General features: G+C 55.8%; 1 protein-coding gene across 1 annotated transcript in view; it reads left to right on the top strand.

Annotated features, from left to right (window-relative positions):
* The window catches only part of KCNQ1 (potassium voltage-gated channel subfamily Q member 1), a 323,222-nt gene that overhangs the window by 232,874 nt on the left and 66,447 nt on the right, over positions 1-23,901 (top strand). The window contains exons 13-16 of the mRNA XM_019667315.1: positions 16,394-16,469; positions 21,668-21,762; positions 22,593-22,639; positions 23,427-23,488. Coding sequence (XP_019522860.1) covers positions 16,394-16,469; positions 21,668-21,762; positions 22,593-22,639; positions 23,427-23,488 — 280 coding nt within the window. The remainder of the gene's footprint in view (positions 1-16,393; positions 16,470-21,667; positions 21,763-22,592; positions 22,640-23,426; positions 23,489-23,901) is intronic.

Here is a 23,901-nt window from a genome sequence, read left to right as displayed (position 1 = left end):
GGGCCTCTTTCATTGGGCACATCCGAGCCGGGCCTGGCCCACGGTGGAAATGCAAATCTAATTAGTCTGGCATTGAGCCCGTCTTAAAAGTATTAACAGAGCCTTAAACTGTGCTGTTGGATGGGGATGAAGAAACGCCTTACAAAGAAATTACCGGATGGTGACAAAGCCCCAATTTATTAGTCTTCTCCAATGGGGGCTGTGCAAGGACGTTAATTACTTTAATGGGACTTATTTTGCTTCGTTGCCCAAAGTAATTGGTTTATTAACCTCTCCTTTCCTTTGGGGGGAGGGAAAGGCAGAGGCCGGGCGGTGGACCCGGAGAGCTCGGTCCCTCTGCCAGTCTGCTCAGCCTGCGGCCGCCCAGCCCCCACCCCAGGGCGCAGGGTCCCTGCTGGCCTGGCACCACCAGCACCCGTGGACGTGTTCCTGTTTGCCAGGCACTTGCTGTGTGTCAGCCGCTGGGAATGCAGCCGTGAGAAAAACAGGGCCCTCCAGAAACGTGCTGGGCCCCACACATAAACCCCGGCGGAAAGAAACACAGCTCCAGGCGGTGTGAGCACGTCGGGGCCGGCTTCCTGCAGAAGGGCCGGCGGACACGGGCAGAGAAGGGGGGTGGAGGGCAGAGGGAGCGATTTCTAGGGCTGGGTGGGGACCCTGGAGGTGGGGAGGCCGGGGAGGCCACTTCAGCAGCCGGGGGAGAGAAGGTTTCCATTTCAGAACTGCCTGCAGCTGGCAGCTTCCCCACCCACAGGAGGACTCCCTTCCTGAGCACCGCTCAGGCCTCGGCGCTGAAAACAGTATCTGATCCACACCCACCTCGGCCCTTGGGCTGCATGACAGGCCAGCTCTTCTCCCATGGACAGCGCTGGGGAGACCCATAACTAGACAGGAAGGAAGGCGCTCCCCGAGTAAGGCAGGGATGGGGCAAAGTCTCCTGTGTCCCCAGACAGAGGGAAGGGGAGAAGAAAGCTGGCCAGACCCGTGTGCCCCTCCTCCCGCCCCCATGGCCCACCCTGGCAGTGCCCAGGAGCCGGCTTCTCCACCTGGATTCAAGGACACACACCTGCCATGCTTGTCCAGGGCCAGTGGTTGTGCGTGCTGGTGGGACGTGGTAGGAGGGCTAGAGCTGAGGGCAGTCGTGGGGCTGTGTGGCTTTGGGCCCTACTGGGTGCCTCCCCCAGGTAGGCCTTTGGCATCCTGGAGGGACTGCCCTGTATAACTCTCCCTCTAACTGAGCTGGGGGCCAGGCCAGGAGCTGGCGTGGAGGGCTGGGTCCCAGGTGGGACAAGCCTGACAACAAGGGCCAGGCAGGGGTCTGGGCCCAGCCCTGAGCTGGAAGTGTGGGAGCCCCCAGGCAGCCTGGAATGCAGGGTCTCTGACCCCATCTCTACTTGCAGGTGGGGAAACTGAGACCCAGAGAGTATAAAGGAGGCCTTCCTGGCCACCCAGGACCTACGCTGGGACCCCGCTGTCTGGTCTAGTCTCAGTGCATAGGCCCAGCGGGCCCCTGCCTCTGTGCCTGTGTCACCAGGGCCCCAGGTCGCCACCCCTCCCTCCCTGGACCTCAGGGTCATTTGTCCCCCGAGAGGAACATACTGGGCCTTGCTCACCTTTACTATGAACTTCGGGGCTGTGATCTGGCCAGGTGAGCAGCACCCCAGGGGCAGGGGCCCCACCTCTCATCTGGTGGCTGGGTGTGCAGGGGCACCGCCCCCCTACTCCCGAGTGCCCACCTCCCCGTTTTGCAGTTGTCACCTTGTCCTTGAGTTTAACTATGGACCGAGGGCCAGCTCTCAGCTTTCTGTGCTGTGTCAGACACGAGTTATTTGGGGGAGGGGAGCAGGACAAGGCCTCCGGGGGAAAGGCAGGGGGTGCGGGCTGTGCCAGGCGAGCCCCCACTGACCTGGGGAGGAGGCCAAAAGCAGAGTGATGCCCCTCGGTTAGTGGGGCTTTGGGAGAAAGGAAGCTTCAGCGTGTCTCCTTCACCCCTGATTTGGGGGCCTGTCCCCCCAGAACCCCTGCAGGAAGGATCAATGGATGCCGTGATTTCTAGAGGCTCAACAAGGGCCAAACGGTCCCAAACTCAGCCAGAAGCCCCAGGGGCTTGGGGTTCAAGATGGGAGAGACCAAGGGAGAGAGGGCGTGCCTCAGGCCCCAGCAGAGGACAGGCCAGGAGGGCAGAGGCACCAGGAGACTGAGCCCAGAGTCAGCTCCATGTCCCGGGTCCGGGTTGGGGACGGGGCTGAAGGCCAGGGCCCTGGCTCTCCTGAGCGAGCCGGGTGGGCACGCTGCCCGGCCTTCCAGGGGTGCAGCTTCTCACCTGCACAGTGGGAACAACAGAGCCGTTAAAACATGCATTTAAGAGCACAGAGCCAGAAAGAAACGAGGGTGAGAGAAGGGACGGGGGACAGAGAGGCCAGCACTCCTCCCCCAAGGACTGGTGGGTGCAGAGGGCAGCCAGCGGCGGGGTCTCTGGGGAGGTTGAAGCGCCCCAACCTCGTTCTGGGGAAGGGCGAGGCTCTCAGCCCTAGGGCCGTGGTCACAGGATTGGGGTGCAGCTGTTGGGCTTGGGAGTGACCTGGCAGGTTAGGAGGCCTGTGGGGGGCAGGAGAGGTATTGGGACACTTAACACCATGTCCCAGAGAAGGTTTTGCCCCCAGACGCTGGTGCAGGAGTCTCACCATAGCACCCCATGGCAGAACCCCCGTCAGCGGTCTGTCCCAGTGAAGATTGGCTAGGAAGGGCATCTGGTGGCCTTGTAAGTCTCACAAGACCTCAGGGGGTGACTTGCCAGTTCCCAGCTCCTGAGAACAGAAAAGGACTGGCCCCGGGGGGGGGGCGGGGGGGCCACACTTTGACTTCTTCCTCTGCAGCAGGTCTGCTCGGGGCCCTTCCTAAGGTGTCCCGGGGCCTGGCAGAAACTTCTGGCTCCTGACCCCCAGGTTCTCCCAGCTGGTGGCTCCCTGTTCTTCCCGTGTACAGGGAACCTCGCTGGTTTTCATTCCAGTGCTTCCCTCTCCTGCCCAGGGACCCCAGTGGTGGCAGGGGCCCTGGTGGGGGACCGGGTTGGTTCATAATTCACAAGGCTTTTGGAAGGAAATGCACACAAATCACTTTTCTAGATGAAAATCAGTAAGAAGCCCACGTATTTCTTCTTAGACGTTAGGGGTTTTCTCTCCCTTGTTTTAATCAACAAGTTCCCTATAAGTCACTTCAGGGAGGCTGGTCCTGATGGGTCATAATGTCCCGGGGCTGCGAGCGGAGGGGGACCCCCTGGCTCTGCTGCTGAGAACACTTTTCTTGTTCTCGTTCCTGGAAGCGGGCCAACTCGCCAGTTCACTTCACTTAATGAGGGCTGACAGCCTGCAACAAACGTCCTCATAATCTCCCCAGGATTTAAATGGGGTCCCCCCAGCCGCCCGCTCACACCCCAACCCTCGCCCAGCCCCTCCCCGGGACACACTGGGGACAAACATGCGTTTCTTTGCGGCGCTTTCCGAGCAACTCTGCCCAGGCCACCTGGGCCGGTCAGGCTGCCCGCCTGGTTTGGGACGCCCCAGCCTGGGGGCCCAAGGACTGTTCTTCCCACACCCCAGAGGGGCCAGAGCCTCGCCCCAGCAATTTCTCAACGTCTCCACAGCGGTGATGGTTTTCCTGGGCTCTGCGCGCCTCCCAGGCCACGTCCTCGTCAGGACGGAACCTCAGGCCACGTCCACACTGTCCTCTGTGGGCCCTCCAGCTCCCGAGGCCTCCAACGCTCAAGGAATTTGCTGGCACCAGCGGAGGCCCAGCCTGGGAATCGGCTTGGGTTTCTCTCACGGCCTCGTCCAAGCCCCCATCTCCCGCCCCTTGCTTCCAGGGCCAGTGTTAACGTGTGCAACAAGTTAGGGAGAGAGAGTGCAGTGCCGCGGGACTCGCCCAGAGCGGCTGGAGCTCACAATTTGTTTTGTTTGGGCCGGTTGTGAAGGGCCGAGCGGGCCACCCTCAGAGTTTGGGTGTCATTGGGCAGGCAATAGGGGAGCCATGGCAGGGTTTGAGATGAGGGGTGGGGGTGGGGGGGCCACAAAGTCCGTGATTTGTCCCTTGGATTTCAACGCCCCCTCTGGCAGCCACACTGTGGGGGATGGACTGGAAGTGGGGAGGCCCAGCCAGATGGGGAGTTAGGAGGCCTCCGACTGCACTCACGAGGCAGCCTGCCCAGGCCCTGAGCCACGCTGAGGAAAGGGTCCTTCCCCCAAGAAGCACATGCTCTGGGCAGAGCTGGGGCTAGGGGTGCCCCAACAACTCCCTTCCCCTCCCCTCCCCAGCGGCCCTGTCTCCCCAGAGAAGCATCAGGCACCCTCACACACTGCCCCTCCCCGCTCCCAGGAGCGGTCTGGGGTGATCTGCCGGCTGCACCTCTGAAAGTGAGCACTTCAGGGGTTCTGGGTGCATTCAGTTGTGCGGCCATCACCGCTGCCTAACTTTGTAACATGTTCATCACCCCCAAACACAACCCTGCCCCCATCAGCAGTCACTCCCGTGCACCCCAGCACCCCCCCCCCAAGCCACCACTAACCCACTTTCTGTCTCCATGGATTTGCGTGTTCCAAACATTTCATACACACGGAGCCCTACGATATGGGGCCTCCCGTGACTGCCTTCTTTTGCTGACCGTGAGGTTTTTAGTCTCAGCCGTGTCGTAGCGTGTGGCGGTGCGTCACCCCTCTCCATGGCTGCGGAACATCCTTTTGCATGGATGTGCCACATTTTGTGTACCTGCGCGTCGGGTGATGGATCCTTGGGTGGTTTCCACCTTCACGCCATGATGACCAAAGCTGCCGGGCACGTGCCCATGCGAGTTCCTGTGTGGACACAGGTGCTCATTTCTCTCGGACTCGTGACAAGCGAACCACTGGGTCACATGGTTGCTCGCTGTTTAACGTTTTCAGAAACTGCCAGACTCTTCTCCACAGTGGCTGCCCCGTTTTTCCACCAGCAGTCCTCCTTGCCAACACCACGCATGCTTTTCGCTGCAGCCGTCCTCGTAGTGTGACGTGGTTTTGCTTTGCATCTCCCTAATGATGAAGGACACTGAGCATCTCTTCATGTGCTGCTGGGTCACCCATCTCTCTTCTTTGGAGAACTGTCTGTTCAGGTTGTTTGCCCATTTTCTAATTGGATGGACTTGTCGAGTTATAAGCGTTCTTTATCTGATCTGGATACAAGCCCTTTATCACCTATAAGATTAAAACATACAAAACACACACACACACACACACACACACACACACACACACACACACAGCCATAGCAGACACCTCGCTTGCTTGCGTTGTAATGCAGTGAGCCTCAGACACAGGGGTGGCCCAGAGAAGTTTCTTGAATGAGTGTGTCCTGGCCAAAGGAGTAAACCAATGGGTGACAGGGGAAGAAATGAAGTGACGCCCATGGGCAGGATTTCTGCAGCCGTGAGCTGTCCCTTTGTACCAAGGCTGTGTGCTGAGCCCAGCTCCCAGCTCCCAAATTTCCACGGTCACTTTCAGTGTGGGACAGGGAGGGTCCTAATCACCTTTGGTCCCCGTTCCTGATTTGATTCACGTTTCAAAGGGCCACACGCCCCTTGATTCACGTTTCAAAGGGCCACACGCCCCGCTCAGGCCAGAGCCCAGCTGTGTCTCCGCTGGTGGATAGGTGAGCAGTGTCTGGGCCTTCCCACCCTGCCTGTGGGCACTCATCCTCTGCTCCCAGCATCCAGGCCCACGCTGGACCTGGGCGTCATGTGGGCCACAGGGCCCTAGCCCCAGTGTTGAATGTGAACTATCTGTGGCAATCACTGCATTCCAGTCGGCGTTTGGTGCTCCAGGTGCCAAGAGAGCAGGGAATGGGGCTCACGGGGGTTGTGACTGGATGTGAGTGGGGGAAGGGAGGGCTCCGGCCAGGCAAGGAGGCGAGGGGGCTGCAGCCTGCTGGGCACCCCACAAGGAGGCATAAGCGTGGCCGTGGCGTGGCAGGGGTTTGTGGTGGGAGGGGCGATGCAGAGAGGGCCACAGCAGCCAGCTCCCACCTCACCTGGGCTGGGCCCTACCCGCCAGCAGCTCTGGCTGGACCCCCATCAGAAGTGGCCATGGCTGCCTGCTAAGGAGCCACCTTGGGTTTGGCTCAAGGTCAGCAGAAGCCCCTGGTTCCACCTGTCCTCGGAATGCAGTGGCTTCTCAGACCTGGGCAGGGCCAGGCGGGGGACAGCACGGCCCGTCCTAAGGTGCTTTTCTAGTAGCCGGTGCGCTATGCGGGCAGGGCAGGCTGATGTGAATTATGAATTATCAGGATTACACAACCCATGGCCCGCAGGGGCCTGTTTCTTTCTAAAGAATTCACCTGACTTGGTGAACTTTCCCTTTGCACGTACCCAGAGCCAGAGGCGAGAGCTGCCCTGGGACGGTGGGTCACGGGGAGGAGGGAAGGCTCCGAGCAGGGTGCCCCCAGCCGCCCAGGTGACAGGACAGGGACACAGAGCCCAGCCCCGGCAGGGGGCGGCAGGGCACCCACCCACTTCACAGATGGGAACCTGAGCCAGCAGGAGTGTGACCCTGGCGGTCACGGGGACAGTGGCTTTGCCCTGAGCGACTGGGCGACCAGTACGCATCAACAGCTGTATACTGACAAATGAGGCAGGGGTCCCCACCTCCCAGACCCCTGGGGCCCCCGAGGGAAGGCGCCCCAAACCCCTTCCTTTGGAGAGCCCTAAGAGGGTCCCCAAAGTCAGCCACTTTGGTGGGGGGAGAGTGAGGGTTCAACAGCACCTTCCTTGGGCCTCCCCTCTGTCCCCACCCAGCTGCCCACAGCCAGGCAGGCAGAGCCACATGCCAAGGCTGGGCTGGGGTCCCCTCAGGTCTGAGAGTCCCACAAAGCTGCCCACTCGCATCCTGGTTCTGCTGTGTTGTCAGCACCATAGAGGAGGAGACATCGTCCCGTGGCCTGGTTCCTGGCCCCCAGGCCACAGTCTGCTGGCCCTCTCTCCATCTGCCACTCAGGAGCTTAGCTGCCGCGGCCTTCTGGGCTGACCGCGTGGTCTGGGCCTTAGCATGGCCCCCTCATCCTGTGGCGGGGCGGGGGGTGGGAAGGGGAGGGATGTCTGAGGAGGGCAAAGTCTCTACCTTCACACAGGGCCACACCTGAGCTACCCCAGGAAGATTGCTGGTCCCGTGCCTCCAGAAAGGTCCCTCAGCCTCTGTCAGAGTGACGCCTACTCCTGTCCTGGGTGCCTTCTGGTTAGGACCGGAGCCATCTGCAGGCCTGGCTGATAGCTGGGGGCCGGCTGGGCATGGCAGCCATGCCAGGGAGGGGCCGTGACCTTCCGAGCCCCATAGCCCTCACCTGGGTGTCATCTCCTGCCCGTGGGGTGCACGCCATCTCTGCCGAGGGCACAAAACCACCTAGATGTTACTAGGGCTCCTTTCCCAGCTGGAGCCCCATGGTGGCACACAGGGTCCTTCATCGGTGACATGTGCCCTTGGCATCAGCAAGCACCCACCCGAGGCACTTACCGGCTCGCCCAGGAGGCCAGGAGGCCAGAACAAGGTTCTGTGTGTCTGGTGGGGTCCGGGAATGAGTGAGCCCTGGGCAGAGGGCCACTGCTGGGTCGGAGTGTGGGCAGGTGAGAGCCCAGGTGTAACAGGTGAGCAGGCGAGTGTGGGTGCACAGATGTGCACATGAAGCTCAGGAGTGTCACCAGGCCCGGGTGCCCATACGCACGGACAGGTGTGCACAGGTAGCATCAGAAGAGAGGAAACAGACCCAGGTACCTTCTGCAGGCGGGACCCCCATCTTCCGGGAGCGTGGTGGGTCTTGTCCTCTCTGAAGGTCACGTCCAACATTCCATGCTCAGAAGTGGCCGACTCCGGGCTAAGTAGAAGCCAGCGCCTGTCACGAAGAACTTTAAAAGCCGCTCATCTTGAAAGCCTTTTGAAAAACTGTGATATGATTTATTTGTTGTAAAGTCACAAATCTTAAATGACAGAACGGCTTATTTTTACAAACGTATACGCTACATAAAAACCGCCAGATCAAGACACAGAACATTTCCGCCCCACTAGCAGTTCCCTCCCACCCTTCCCGGTGGCGCCCGCCCCTTCCCAGAGGCAGCCCTGCTCTGACTGCTGGCCAGACATTCCTCTTGCCTGTCCTGGAGCCGGCCTGGAACCGGGCACACGTGCATCTCCGTCACGGGCTCCTTTCAGCCAGCAAAACGTTGCTGAGATTCATCCATGGCACCTGTGTCCCCGGCTTGTTCTTTCTGGCTGCTGTGTGACATGTCATTGTGTGGGGGTCGGGAGCATGTCCTTTTGTGTTGCTGTGTGATGTTCCGTGGTAGGGACACGCCACCCTCCACTTGTCTTGCCCCTGCCACTAGACGTTTGTCACTTTGAGTTGTATTTCTTACGAACATTCTGGAAGGTGTCTTTGGGTGGACGTGTGTGCTGATTTCCCTGGGGGAAGTGGGCACTCCGGGTCACAGTGAGGGCCCAGGGCCACTGCCAGGCGGTGTCAAGTGGCTGAACCAGCAAGCGTTCCCACCAGCACGGGGGTCACGGGTCGTCACCAGCACTCAATGTTGTCAATCTTTTTAATTCTGGCCACTTTAGCCAATGAGTACGGTCCCTCATTTTGGTTTCAATCCCCATCTCCCTGACGAGGAACAAAGTCGTGGGCTCACCAGAGTTCCTCAGGTGGAGAGCTGTTGATATCCACCGTCTGTTTTCAAAAATCATGTCATCTTTTCCTTATCGATGCTGGAGTCTTGCTATATTCTAGATACAAGTCCTTTACCAGAAAATATTCCTTCCCAGCCTGTAGAGCATCTACTCATTCTTTTACTGATGTCTTTTGATGTAGAGACGTCCTTCATTTTAAGGAAGTCCCATCCGTCCGATCTTTTTCTTTTAGAGTTTGTGCTTCTTGTGTTTTGTTAACGAAACCTTGGCCCCTCCCGCGGTCATGATGGTGTTGTCCTGTCTCTGCCTCTGGTGTCGGGTCTGGGAGCTCACCTGAGTTAATTTTGTGACTGCTGTGGGGCAGGGATCATGGTGTATATTTTTACCATAGTGTATATATTTTTTCCTATTGATATCCACATTGTTCCAATACCATTTGTTGAAAAGAACATTCGTTCCCCCACTAGATGAAGCAACAATCTGGTTACACACCAAGGGACCACCTATGTGCGTTTACGCTTCGGGACGTTCTGGTCTGTACAATTGCAGCAGCTCTATCTAACACAGCCGTGTATGAACGGCGTGGCGCAATGCTGCGTCTAGCTGGTACACTGTGAGTCGCTGTAGCTTTGCAGTTAGCCTTGAACTCTGCCAGCGGACGTCCTCTCACTTTGCTGTTCTTGAAAATTGTCTTGTCTACTCTTGGCTCCTTGCTTTTTCATAACTATTTTATTTAAAAAAAATTTGTTTCAGTGACAGTTGACATTGAATATTATTTCATATTAGTTTCAGGTGTATAGCATAGTGGTTAGATATTTGTATAATTTATGCAGTGACCACTCCCCCACACCTCCCCTCCATCGTTGTTGCAATTTTTCATAAATATTTTAGAATCAGCTTGAACATTTCTCCAAAATTAAAAGTAAATAAAGACACTTTGGTATTGATTGGAATTACATTGAATCTCTACCTCAGAATTAGCATCTTACAAATAATGAGTCTTCTAGTTCATACACATATCATGCCGTCAATTCAGGTAGGGTTTCCTTAACTTCTGTCACTGATGTGTCATGCTTTTCTCTGTAGAGATCTTGCTCATTCCAATAGATTGACCTTAGGCGCTTTATGGTTTTTGACGTTGTTATACGTGCTATCTTTTCATTTCCTTTTCTAACAGTTTGTTACTTTGGCTGAGACTTTGGGGACAGTGTTCCATAGAAGTGGTGAGCGCGAGCATCCTTGTCTCGCTCCCTCTCTCAGGAAGAAGGTGCATAATATTTCACAATTTAGTATGATGTTTGCAAGTTCAATTTTTTCTGTGTTGTGTTTGCTTTGACATAATGGAGTCCCCTTGTCCTAGCTCTCTTAGGGTTGTGTTTTTAATTATGAATGGGTCTTGAGTTTTATCAAATGTTTTTCTGCATCTTTTGAGTTGATTATATGTTTTCCCTTACTTACTCTGTTGATGTGGTAAACCATGTTGATTGATTTTCAGATGTTAAACCAGCCTTGCATAACCGGGTTAAACTCCACTCCATCATATGTCTTTCTATATAATGTTGGGTTCAATTTGTTGGTTTTGTGGGCAGGATATTTGCATCTACGCTCATGAGAGAGGCTGGCCTGTGATTTATCTTTTTTGAAATATCCTTGTCAGGTTCTGATATCAAGTTATGCTGACTCATAAAAATCCTCTGAAGACATTTATAGACAATTGGTATTATTTCTGCCTTAAATGTTTAGAAGACTCTACTGGTGAAGTCATCTAGACGTCAATAAAGGTTTTATTGTGTCTGGGGAAGATCGTTAAAATTCCAAATTTAATTTATTTAATTATTATAATATTGGGCAATTTGGGTTTTTTATTTCTCCTTGTGTTTCCTTTCATATATTGTGTTTTTAAGAAATTAATCTATTTTATCTAAACTATCAAAATTATTTTTGTACATAATACCCTCTGCATAGATTTTTTTAAATAGCTCTAAATCTATAAAGATGTTCAAGTCTTCATTCCTGACATTGGCAATTTGTATCCCTTTCCCCCGCCCCACCCTCGCCAATCAGTCTTGCTAAAGTTTATCAATTTTACTAGTCTCTTCAGAGGTAAAATTTTGGCTACATTGATTTTTCTTAATGTAATGTTCTTTTTTAAATTTTTTCATTGAGTTGTGCTCTTATCTTTATTATCTCTTTCTATCCACATTCTTTGGGTTTAATTTGTTCGTTTTTTTTTTAGACAGTTTTCAGCCTTTCCTTTTGTCTAAGATATACATTTAAGGTCGTAAGTTTCCCTCTAAGCAGTTTCTTCATGGTACCTCGAGCACTGATTTAGCTATAAGTTTTCATATGTGACATTTTTATTATTATTCAATTAAAAATATTTTCCAACTCTTACTAGATTTCTTCTTTGACCCTTGAGCTACTTAGGTTAATTTCCAAATCATTGTGGGATTTTCAAGTTTTCTTTTCCTTATTGATTTTTAGCTTCATTTCACCATTGTCAGAGAACTTGCATCCATGATTTCATTTCTCTGAAGTTGGCTGAAATCTGCTTCTAAAGCCCCACGTAAGCTCCTGTCTGGTCAGTGTTCCAGGTACACTTGGATTACGGAGAACAGTGCTCTCTCTACGTGTTGATTAGGCCACGTCGTTACTCATATTATTCACATTTGTCTCTCTGTTGAGGTTTTGACAGCTTTTGTATCAGTTACCCATAAAGGTGTATTTATTGAAACCTCCCACCACGACTGTGGATTTTCTCTTTTACCTTTTAGTTCTGCTAGTTTTTGCTTTATGTATTTTAAGGTTATGTTTTTAGGTGCATACAGATTTAGAATTGGTAACTTATTGGCAAATTTTGACCACTTTTTAAATTACGAAATATCCCTCTTTATCTCAGAGATAAAGACTTTTATCAAAGGTTATGCTATCTGATATTAGTTTACCTATACCAGCTTTCTCTTGGCTACACCATGATATATGTTTTTCTATCCTTTTACCGACGACCTTTCTGTGTCTGTATTTTAAAGTAGATTTATAAGCAACATCAAGTTTTTTCAATCCAATCTGACTGTCTCGGTCTTTTAATTGGAACATTTAGTCCCTTTGCAACACATGCAATCCACCATCTTACACTTACTTGTTTTTCATTTGTTCCATCATTTCCTTTGTTTTCCCTTTCCTGCTTCTTGTGGGGTAATCAAATATTGTTATTATCTCATTTTTATGCTCCGTGAGCTTGTTGATTTGACATTCTTGTATTATTCCATTGGTGGTTGCCTAGAGATTATAAAGCCTGCCCTTGATGACCTCAGATTGGCACTCTTCCCATTTCTCTGACAATGTGGTACTGGCACCTTGCACCCCACTGACGCCTCTGCTTTTCAAGCTACCTGGACCATGCGTTTTTGCTTATGCATGAAGATGTGTGTATGTCTAGTTTTCAGGTGCATGCAGATTTAGAATTGGTATCTCCCTACCAAATGAACCACTTTTTAAATTACGACCCCTCTCTCTCTCTCTTTCTCTCTCCCTCAATACTTAAACCTCATGAGACATCATTGTTTTAATCCATACTAATTTAAACTTTCTCCTTTTCTGTGTTCTCAGTTGCTTCCTCTATGCCCAAGCTTCCTTCTGGGATCATTTCTCTCTGTCTAGGGAGTCTCCCAGCAGTGACTTCTCCTGGTTTTGGTTTCACCTTCCTGTTTTTTATTGTAGTAAAATACACATAACGTAAAATTTCCCATCTTAACCATTTTAAGTGCACAGCTCAGTGGCATTAAGCACATTCACACTGTTGTGCCACCATCGCCACCGTCGTCCCCAACTGAATCTGTCCCCATGAAACATTCCCTCCCTCCTCCTCCCCCAGCCCTGGCACCACCAGCTACTTCCTGTCTCTGTGAATCTGACTCCTCTAGGGACCTCGCGTGAGTGGGTCACACAGGGTTTGTCCTTTTGTGTCTGGTTTATTTCACTTTCATTTTTAAGGATATATTTGATGGGTATAGAATGCTAAGTTAATAATTATTTTCCTTGAGCACTTTAAAGATGTCATCTGGTTTTTATCCCTTCTGTTGACAAGTCAGCCATCAGGATAATGTGCCATCACCCCCTTCCCCCTTCCTAGACTGGTCCTGTGACATTTTCTGCACCTTCGATCTTCAGTAGTGTTACTCTGAGGGGCCTGGGTCTGGTAGACCTTCCATCTCTCCAATGTGGACCCAAAGAACTGCTTGAATCTGTGGCTTGATATCTTGCATCATTTTGGGGAAATTATCAGCCACCGAATCTTTAAAATTATTTGTTCTCCATTGCATCACCTTTCCTTCTGAGATTTCACATGTAAAAGAACTTTTAATCATATCTCATACATCTTGCAATTTTTCTCTACATTTAATTTTGCTTTCTCTCCATACCCCAACTTGGCTATTTTCTTCTAGTTTATAAGTATTCTTTTCTTATATGTCTCCTCTGCTATCAAATTCATCTATTTCATTCTTAATTTCTGTTATTGTTCTTTCTATTCTAGAATTTCCATTTTTTCAATATTTAAGATAGATTTTATTTCTCTGGTGAAATTCTCCATCTTTTCATGTATTTTCTTGAACCTATATATCATGGTTATTTAAGTTCTTGTCTAAACACTCTGAGGCAAACCATATTATCCAGTTTCCTCCTGAGTATGCGGGTCAGCATTTTGGGGCTGCTCACCTGGGTGGTCTCATTCGGGCTCATGCAGATGGCAGCTTTGTGGTGACTGGGTGGTCTCAGCTAGCTTCACATGCCTGATGCTGTCGGGCTGTCACCAGGGTGCCCCAGCTCTCCTCCACATGGCTTTTCTAGCAGCCTAGCTCAGATGTGTCCACATGGCAGCCGAAGAGGATGAGTGGAAGCTACAGGTCTCTTGAGGCCACGGCTCAGAACCCGCGGTCCACTTCCAGCATGGTGGACACAGACCTCATCCCTTGGTGGGGAAAACTGCAAAGGATTTGCACCCATCGTTAGCCCACCACAGTCTGCCCTCTTGCCATAAATTTTTACCTTCTCCCCAATGCTCAGTTCACTCACCCCTCCAAGACACCGCAAAGCCTCATCCAATTGGAGACGACAGCGTGCTCAAAGCCCAGCATCTTAGGATCTGCCGCGTTTTCCAGCCTCTGCCCAGGGCCTGGTCTCAAAACCAGTACGTGTGTTTCAGGACTTTGATAGAGCAGTGCCCCACTTTTGAGTCCTCATTCCTTGACCGTGACCTATTGGCCTAGCAAACCACATCTCACTTTAATGTCTTTCCCCCACATCTCCCCTCCTTGCTCAGGATTCTGTGAGTCAGTAATTTGGGTTCAGCTCCGACAGGAAAATGTTCTGCTGGCTTTGTGTGGGGTGACTCAGGCAGCTGCAGTCATCAGGTGGCTCATCAGGGATGGATGGTGGAAGATGGCCCCATGCGTACGTCTACTGCTTGGTACTGGCGCTTGGCCAGGGCACCTCAGCTCCCTATGTGGTCTCTTCAACCAGCCACCCAGGCAGGATCCCATGGCCACATTCCAAGAACACATGAGTTATACGTGAGCCCCAGCATTCTTTTCATAATTGTAAGTGTCCAGGTCAGCCCAAACTCAAGTCCTGGGAAAACCAACGCTATCTCTTGATGGAGGAGCCTTAAGTACCATAGTTCCCCATGTATAAGACGCACCCTCTTTCGAAAAATTTGGGGTCTAAAAGCTGGGTGCATCTTATACAGTGGTTATAGATTTTTTTTTACTTGCATATCCTGCTTTTTTCTTGCTTGTTTTTGTGCTCATACAACCTTTGGATCTGTTTCTATGGTGTTTTATTTTTTTTCTTGCTTTCCAGTCTTTTGAGTATTAAGAAAATGTAGGGGCTCTGTACTATCACCTCCCTATAGTAACTTGGTTTTCCTCTGGCATGCATAAGGTGCAGGACAGGGCGCCTTGCTTCAAGCAGCGATGGTGGTGATTTGAGGCGGTGGGGGTCTCCACTGAGAGCCTGGGCTGTTTGCTGGGACCTCGCCTCCTTGGTAGATTTGGAACCCCAGTTCTCTCCTCGGTGGCTTAGGTCTGTGGAGTTCTCTGCTTAGCTTTTTGCTGTCCCAGCAGCTGCTTTCTGCTCAGTTTATCAGAGTCTCACCCCAGGCATGCACAGGTTAATCCCCAAGTGCTTCAAGGGGTAATTATGTGAAGGGGGCTCGCTTCTCTGTGGTCCCCTGTTGACCTGGATCTTGTCCCCTCAAGTCCTGGCTGTCCTTGTAACCCTGGACCGCCCCTGCTTCCTATGCAGCCCGTATGCCCCCACAACCAGTGCACAAATGCCCCAGGGAGGAGGAGGGACAGCCGCACACGTGGGCTCCCTGGGCTTGTTTCTCCTCTTGTGGGCCCTCAGCGCCTAGGTCTTCGTCACGCTCCAAAGCTGTCACCCAACTGTGGTGGCCGCGTTGCTTCTTCTGAACTTCTGAGCTTCAGAACTAAAAGCAAAAGCCCCACCTTGTCCATGTGGATGTATTTCCTTTCAGTCTTTCGTCTATGCACATATATACGAGGCCTGACAATTAAATTCGCGAACTTGTTGCACCGACGTTGCTAACCATTTTTGATATCAGAGGAATTATTCATTACTAATTTGTACCAACTGGACCAACAGTTCACCAAGTTGACTATTTGGAAGTGCTGAAAAGGCTGCGTGAAAAGTCAGATGACCTGAACTTTTCACCAATTCCTGGCTCTTGCATCACGACAATGCACCAGCTCACACGGCACTGTCTGTGAGGGAGTTTTTAGCCAGTAAACAAATAACTGTATTGGAACACCCTCCCTACTCACCTGATCTGGCCCCCAATGACTTCTTTGTTTACCTGAAGATAAAGGAAATATTGAAAGGAAGACATTTGGATGGCATTCAGGACATCAAGGGTAATGTGACAACACTGATGGGCATTCCAGAAAAAGAGTTCCAAAATTGCTTTGAAGGGTGGACTAGGCGCTGGGGTCGGTGCATAGCTTCCCAAGGGGAGTAATTCAAAGGTGACAGTGGTGACATTCAGCAATGAGGTATGTAGTGCTTTTTCTAGGAGGAGTTTGCGAACCTAATTGTTTGACCTTGTATCAATGGTTGTGTTTCTTTTGTTGATGATATTTCTAGAAGAATCTTTGTTTCCAGAAGAAACTTTAGAGGGGAGACATGTGTTCCCCTTAGCAGAGTGGCTCAGGGAGTAACTGTCCTCGTTAGTTTGTCCTGCAGTCCCCTCATTTGCCAGGTGCACGCCTGTTTGTGGGGCCGTAGAACGTGGCTGAAAGCAGTGTTAGGTGTCATCGTTGGTACCGCTCCCCATTATCCTGGTGGGGTTCCTGAAGGCCCAAGGAGAAAGACGTTCCCGTGGCTCTGCCGTGAGTTAGGGGCACAGCCATTGTGAACCGGGGGCCCTGACTGTCACCTCACTTCTGAGCGACAAGCAAGGAAAGGGTCCCTCTGGGATCACCCCGCTAGTGAAAAGCCCCCTGCCGCCAGCTTTTCCTCCCCACAGCCCCCAGGACGTGGCCGCAAAGATTTCCATTCCAGGGGGTTCAGCATTCTCCTTGTTCCTAGAAGGGCCAGCCCACATGCAGCAGGGGACACCTCGGAAGGCTCCACGCCTCTGGCAGGGTGGCCACTCACACCCTTCTCTTCCTCTTCTGCAGGCTGCGGGAGCACCATCGGGCCACCATCAAGGTCATTCGGCGCATGCAGTACTTTGTGGCCAAGAAGAGGTTTCAGGTGAGTTCTGCTCTGAGCCCTCTGCCTGTGCCCCAGAAGCCCCCTCGTGCCCATGGTGGAAGCTACGAGGTCTCCATCCCCTGCCACAGCCGAGATTTGACCCCTCACCCATCAGATAGCCTGTGACGGCTTCATTATCTGTCCCCAAGACAATAGAACCCTGGAAAGACCCATCCCTCCTCTGTCCTGGCCCCTGAGACCCAGCCCAGAGCCAGGGACACACAGAGCCTCTGGGGCTCACTCACCTGTCCCCTGATTGATGGGCAGGTGACATGGGCAAGACTCAGAGAGGGTGCAGAGCCCGCCCACATTATCTGGGGCAGAAGTGGTGTCCCCCAGGCCTCAGAGCCCTGTCCCACCCCGGCTCAGAGCTCTTGTCTCCCGTCTCCCACGCTGTGTGAGTCCGGAGAACGGAGGAGAGACCTGGCCCACCTGTACCGGGAGAGGTGGGTCTCCTTGGCTGGGCAAGGCTGGAGCCCATGGGCTTCCATTCTCCGTCACGCTTCCTTCCAGAGGCGAGTTTCCAGCAGCCCCTTAGTCCCTGGAGCCTGAGGCCCCAGAGAAGGCCAGACGGTGCCAGCTCAGCCCCTCCTTCTGCTGTGGGGATGGTCCTTGGTCCAAGGATGGAGGCCCAGCTCAGCCCTCACTCTGAGAGCATGCAAACTTAGGGAAAGCGACCCTAAGGGTCCCTTTCCAGAAGGCCTGGCGACAGAAGGCCTTTAAAAAGTGAGTGCCTGATAGAGTCATGGCTGGGGGTCCCCTGGAGCTAGCAGCAATGCTAGATCCCCTAGGGCTTCTCTCACCAAGCAGGGAAGGTTGGGGTGACTTGTTCACATCCCCCAGAAGGGTCTCAGCATGGCTGGGACGAGAGCCATCCACACCAGGCTGCCGCATTGACAAGAGTTCCTCCACCGCCCCCTAGCAAGCCCCACCCACCCGGGTCATGAGCCAGACTCAGTGGGGGGCTCTGGGTGTAGAATCCACCCCAGGCAGTACTGGCAAGTTCTTCCCCCACCTGTAATGGGCACAAGCGCCTGAGCGGTTGGCACAGGACTGCGTCACACGTGCCCCACACAGGCCCAGCCCCCGGCAGCCCTCAGGCAGCCTCCTCCACGACCATGATCGCCACCCATACGATCCTCAGGAGCAGCCCCTCAGCGGCGAGGCCCTCCCTGGCGCCGAGCTCCCCCCACAGCCAGAGCAGCATGTGGCCCCCTAGGCCCCGCCACCAGCTGCCTCTCAGGGACGGTTTGCACACACGGACCCTCAGCCGTGTTCTGCTACCCATCTGCACACGCTCCGGCCAGGGAGGCCTTTCTGACCACACTGGACTGGGTTGTACTGAGGCTCACACCAAGGTCTGGGGCTTCTCACGGTCAAGACAAGAGGCATGCCCACTGCTGGGAGGTCTGCCCGACAATGTCCTGGACGAGGGCCGATGGCCCCGGACTGAAGGTGTCTGGATTCTGTGTCCATGCCTTCCCGGGGAGCCTGGGCCGCCCTGGCATTGCCCGGCAGAGGGCACGTAGCTGAGGAGCCCTGGGAGAGGAGGGGCTGGCTTCCTGGCACTGCCAGCATCCTCCCAGGCAGGAACCCCCCTCAAGGGTCAGATCTGGGCAAGACTGTCCCCCAAAGCCAGAGAAGGCCCTGAAAAGGGCCAAAATGTGTCACCCTCTTTGGAGAGCAGCCTGGCAGGGACAGCTAAAACCACAGATGTCCATCTGAGGGGGCTCAGTCGGGACTCCTCCAGGATGGGGGTGGTCCCTGGATAAGAAGCTAGGTCACTGTGGCTTCAGAGCAGGTATCCATAGGGCAGAGCCCATGACCCACTGCCTAAGGCACAATGGGGACATGGAGGGCTGTGCCAGGGTGGACACCAGGCTTCCTAGAGGCTGCTTGCAGAGTCTGGGGGTCACCCGGCAGAGTAGACGGAAACTTGAGGCTCCTGACAGCCCAGCTCGGGGGTGACATGGGCAGGCCAGCTCAGAACAGAGATTGTCCTTGGCACGTGGGCACCCATGGTCGGGAGCAAGCAGACTTGGGCACTGGGGGCACTCTGTCACTAAAGTGTGGAAAAAGAAACTGGCTGCTGGTATCAGTGGGAACCCTGCACCCCCTTCCAGTCTGAGGGTCCCTGTTCTGCCACAGGAGACAGGCCAGGGTCCTGCGAGTGACCCAGTAGGCCTCTGGGCGCAGGCCGGGCAACCCCATCTGCCCTGCTGTCTGCCCCGCCCCTGCGCACAGGACCCAAAGGGGCCTCGAGTCAACCCAATGGGCCCTGGGAGTAGAGGTGCTCCTGGAAGCCCCCCAATTTGCTCCTATGGGGTACAGAGGCTCGAGCAAGACCAGGGGCTAGGGCTGCCTCCAGCCTCACCAGCTGACCTCCATTTCCAGGAGCAGTGTGGAGGTCTCCAGGGAGGAGGGACCCCCTGAGGTGGGGGCAGTGGAGGGAGACCCTAACAGTGAGGGGCTCTGTGAGGCCCCAGGGGCAGCCTCCACCCTGGGCCCAGCTGTCAGGAATGCCTTCCCTCCCCCACAGCAGCCTGTCTGTCTGTCTGCCTGCACCCCCACCCCCTCTGGCCTCAGGGGCTGCAGACATGGGGGGTGGCCCCCCTGCCCGCCCGGCTGGCCGGCCGCCCCTATGTCTGGCCAGAGGAGCCAGAGCCTCTTAGCCCTTTGAGTTTGCCTTGAACTCCCATGTCCACCGTCGGTCAGTCTGGACAACCCAGCAATATCTCAGCTCATCTCAGCCTTCTGCTGCTGCCGCCAGAGGAAATTAGCTCTAGAGAGAAAGCTGAGATGGCCTCTGAAGTCAGGGCCTAGGCAGCCACTTGACAAAGGCCCAGGAGCACTGACCAGACCAGGAAGGGCACTCATCAGCTCCAGGATAAGTCTCAGGGGGCCTGGCACCCTGCCGGGCCACCTGGGTGTTAGCTGGGCATCGCTGACCCTTCTGTTGTCCCTGCCCTGGACAAGGCGTGGCAGAGGAGGCCTTCTCATGGGCCCCATCCCCCGCTCCTGCAGATGCACACACTTGGGCACACACACACACACATGCACGCGCACACACACCCTCACCCCGACACTCCTACCCACACTTGTTACTCACACTGTCACAGGCACGCAGAGAGGTTCCTAGTGGCCCATGGCCTCCCAGGCTGGCTGGGTGACCAGCACAGGGACCCACTCAGCCTGGGCCAGGCCGGCACCACCTTGACCTCTGAACCCAGCCAGACCTCACCGGCACGACTGAAGGTGCCACACACCTCACAAAGCCCTTTGACCCACAGGAGGTTGACTGTCATAACTCAGGGTCACCTTCAGTTTGAGCTAAGGAACGGCTCAGACTCGGCTCAGCCGTAGCCACCGTCACAGCCACGTCCGGCTCTTCCAGCGTGGGCCGGCTCAGGACTCCCTCACCTTTCTCACCTACCATCCTATTTTAGTCTCGCCCTCTCCCTGCCAGCCAGAGTGCAGCAGGGCTCAGCACCCCCGTCTCACAGGAGGGAAAAATGGGGCTCATCCCCCATTATACAGACCAAGAAGCTCAACCTGGGCGTGTACTTAGTGCCACTGTTGTGGTTGTCGTTAAGCTGAGTGTGCGGGGAGCCGGAGGGTCTGCCTAGAGTCCCGTCCCGTGCCTGACCCTGGGACCCCACGATGGGTTAGTGATGTAGGGTGTTCCTGGCACCCAGCATGGCTCCCAGGAGCAGCAGGTCCTTCTGTCGGGGGCACAGCCAGATGTCGAGAAGGCGGGCTCTGTCCCGGCATCCCCATCTCAGGAGCCCCATCCCAGACATCTGAGGGGTGTGCCCCATCTTTCTGGGAAGGCAGAGGTGGGGATGCCGGGATAGAGCAGAGAGGGGCTATGTATTGCCCTCAAGGGACTCACCTGGCGGATCTTGTGGGGGCAGGGCCCCCTGGACTTCTGGTGCGCCGCCCCCAGTAGGGAGGAGACCTCTGCCCTGCCTTGGCATTCCTGGGGTCCAGGACAATGTTAGGGAGTTGTTAGAACTCTGCTAAGCTGCCAGCATTGATGGCAGAGCCCCTGGGCATATCTGAAGGTACCCAGACATCTGAGGGGGGTGCCCCATCTTTCTGGGAAGGCAAAGGTGGTCACACCGTCAGACCAGGGTAGCCCCAGTCTCTGGGGTGGCATCAGGTGGGCAGGGAGGACATGTCCCCCAGGCTCCAGAGGCCCAGGGCTGAGACCCAGCCCTGACCCTCCCCAGCAAGAGGAAGTAACGCCCCCCCATCGCTCATCAGTGCCCGTGAGGGCCACCCTCAGCACCCCCACCCCACCTCCATGGCCCCTCAGAGAGAGGCGGCCCCACATAACTCTGGCTTGCTGGTGTAGTGAAAGGCCTCCGGGGCCAGTAAACTCCGCTCGGCGGGCTTGCTGCTACCTGGGCGAGCCCCTCGGCCCACAGACTCCTGGGAACGAGGCCATCAATGCGACTTGAGGTTTTGCTGACGTCACAAGAAGCCCCCTTCCCTCTGTTGTGGTTTCTGGTGATTACACCTGAGCTGCGGGTATGCTTATGGGCTCAGAGCTGGCTCCGAGCCTGGGTACCCCGGGGTCACCTGCCCTGCCCCCATGGCCCCAGGCCTGCTGTGGGACCATCCCTCTGCCCTAGTAGCCTCAGAGCACCGGTAGGGTGCTTGTCACCCAGAGCAGGCCGTGCAGGCCAAGGCTGTCACCTGGGGTCACCTCCCGGCACTGGAGACTGCCTGGAAAGGGGGCATGGTGGGCCACCTCCCCACCCTGAGAGCAGGGGCGCGCTTGCCAGCAAGTGTGCTGAGCGTCAGCTTGGAGCCCAGGCAGGCGGAGGCTACACATACTGTGCTCTCCCGGCCGGCACTTGGTGACTGTGCTGCCCTCCTGGCCCCTCAGCTGGGCCAGCTCTTCCAAGGCGACCTGAGAACGGAAACTGGTTGCCTGGAAAGGGAGAGCGGCCAGGCCCCTGCGGGTGAGCGGGCAGGAAACTGAGGCCCAGAAGGGCCGCCCCGCTGGCCAGGGCCACCCAGCCCCCAGCAGCCAGGCCCGGGGTAGCGGGGCCTCTGGGGGGGCTCCCGGCGCTGCGTGTGCCGTGTGGGTGATCCCCTTAAATCCCCAAAGACCCTGCTCACCCACACTGTCTGCTCTCGCCGAGCCGGGGGCACAGAGCGGGGAGTGACTCATGTCTCCTGGCCCTCAGCAAGCTCGGAAGCCCTACGACGTGCGGGACGTCATCGAGCAGTACTCCCAAGGCCACCTCAACCTCATGGTGCGCATCAAAGAGCTACAGAGAAGGTGGGCACGGCGGGGAGGGCGGGGGTGGCCCGGGCTGGGGACGTGCGGGGACAGAAACAGCTGCTCCCTTCCCACTCCAGCCCCACGCCTCCTAACTGCTCAGAGCTGCAGGACCTGTCACAGCCCAGCCCACCCCCCTGAGCAAGGGCCTGGCCGGCCCCAGAACACCCACAGCCAGGGGAGACCCTGCCAGGCACAAGGCCCCACCCCCGGGGTCTCCCCACCCTGACTCTGGAGTTGGGCACCCTGACCAGTGGGAGCCAGCGTGTTCTGGCTTCTGGCTTGGAGCCTGGAGAGCGTGTCCACGTGGAGCCCTGTGACCCTTGGGGACCTGCACAGGCTCAGACCAGCTGTGCCTCAACGGTGGGCTAGCCTGGGAAGCTAGCTCCACGTGTCACAGGGTACGGCCCAGAGAATGTGCTCGTCTTCACCACAGGCCAGGGGCGCAGGCTGCCCCGTCACTGACCCACCACAGCTCAGGGCCCTGGCCTCACCCTGGAAGGGCCCACACGCAGGGCCCTCTCTGAGGATGTCCGAGGTGCCTGGCCCAGGGCATTTACGAAGCCACCACGAGACACTGGGCGATCCTGGGATCGCGCCTCGCCCAGGGGGGAAGTCGAAGGGGGCTGCCCCGCCACTGAGCCCTTCCCAGTCCCCTCAGGAGCACGGGCCTTGGGTCTGGGCGGCACCTGGCAGGGGTGTGGGTGGCTCCCGGAGGTGGGGCAGCTGGTGTCTCGCTGGGCACGTCGGCCCTCCTCCCACCGACAGGCCAGGTGTCCGTGCGGAGCTCCGGCCGAGCGTGAGCTGGTGTCCATCTCCCTCCCTCCCAGGCTGGACCAGTCCATCGGGAAGCCCTCCCTCTTCATCTCCGTCTCAGGTGGGTTTCCGCGGCGGGGCACCCTGGGCATGGTGGCCCCTCTTGGGCCCTTTGCCCACCCTTCCACTCGCACCTGCCTCTCCCACCATCAGAATGAGCTATGGGGCCTCCGAAGTTCACGACAGGCAAGGAAAGCCAGAGAGGCCGGGGACCCCACCCCAAGCACAGTGGCTTCAAGTGCGCTTCACCAAGGGATGTTCAGTTAATGAGAAAGGGACCATACGGGTCCCTTCAGATGGCCAGCTTTTGGGGGCCATTGATGGGATCCTGTGAAGGAGGCACCTGGGGAGTGGGGGGTGGGGAGGAGGGCGGTGAGCGGCCAGCCCAGAGCTCAAGGGGCCAGGTGGGTGCTGTTCTCCAGCTCTGATTCCTCGTGTCCCCTGGACCGGGGCTGTGGGTCACATCAGGGCAGGGCCAGGCAGGCTCCTCAGGTTGCCCTCGCCCAAGTTCAAGTGGGAGCCAGGATGGCAGGGGCAGCCGAGGCAGCGGGCATTCCCGGGGCCTGAGCCAGGCCAATGCTGCCCCAGGGGGCGGAATGTAGCGGATCTGCACAGAAGACAGTGGGGTGCCTCCCAGTCCCCCTCTGCGGGCCCTCCTGTCACAGAGCTAGAGAGGGTGGAGCAGGGACCGGTCCATGGCTGACACCCCACCCCGCCGGCCCCTGAAGTTCTTGCTGCAGAAATGCGTTTAGAAGCTCGGAAGTTCAGGCCTCCGGACCCTCAGCTACTTCTGCCCCACTCCCCCCCATCATCGCATACACCCCTGACCCCGGCACTTTACTCCCCAGAAAAGAGCAAGGACCGAGGCAGCAACACCATAGGTGCCCGCCTGAACCGGGTGGAAGACAAGGTAGGCACCAGGGCGTCTCCCACGCCAGCGCCGGTGGGCAGTGTGGCATTGCTGCTGGCGGTCGTCGTCCTCAGGGCCAGCACAGTGCCACCCACGGCTGCACCTCACTTGTTCTGACAGTGCCTGGGGACAAGCAGGGCTTGGCCGTGCACCGGGGTCTGGGGGCTCACTCCTGCCTCCCTCCCGTGCTCAGTGTGGACACGTCACACCACGACTCTCTGGTCAGGGCTCATGTCCACTCCACCCGCTGGGCACGGGTCCCCATGGGGAGAGGACGGTCAGAGTCCAAGCTGGGCTGGTTTCATGACCTCTCACACGTGGCGTCCTTACTGGCAAGTGGCACCCAGTGTCCGCAGACCCCTCCCTGGAGTAGCCGAGAGACCCCTGCTCATGCAGGACGGGCAGTGCGTCCA

Source organism: Hipposideros armiger, unplaced genomic scaffold, assembly GCF_001890085.2.
Source record: "Hipposideros armiger isolate ML-2016 unplaced genomic scaffold, ASM189008v1 scaffold_494, whole genome shotgun sequence".
Classification (NCBI taxonomy): Eukaryota; Metazoa; Chordata; class Mammalia; order Chiroptera; family Hipposideridae; genus Hipposideros; species Hipposideros armiger.
Note: the sequence above shows the minus strand (reverse complement) of the source record. Positions and strands in the feature narration are given on the sequence as shown.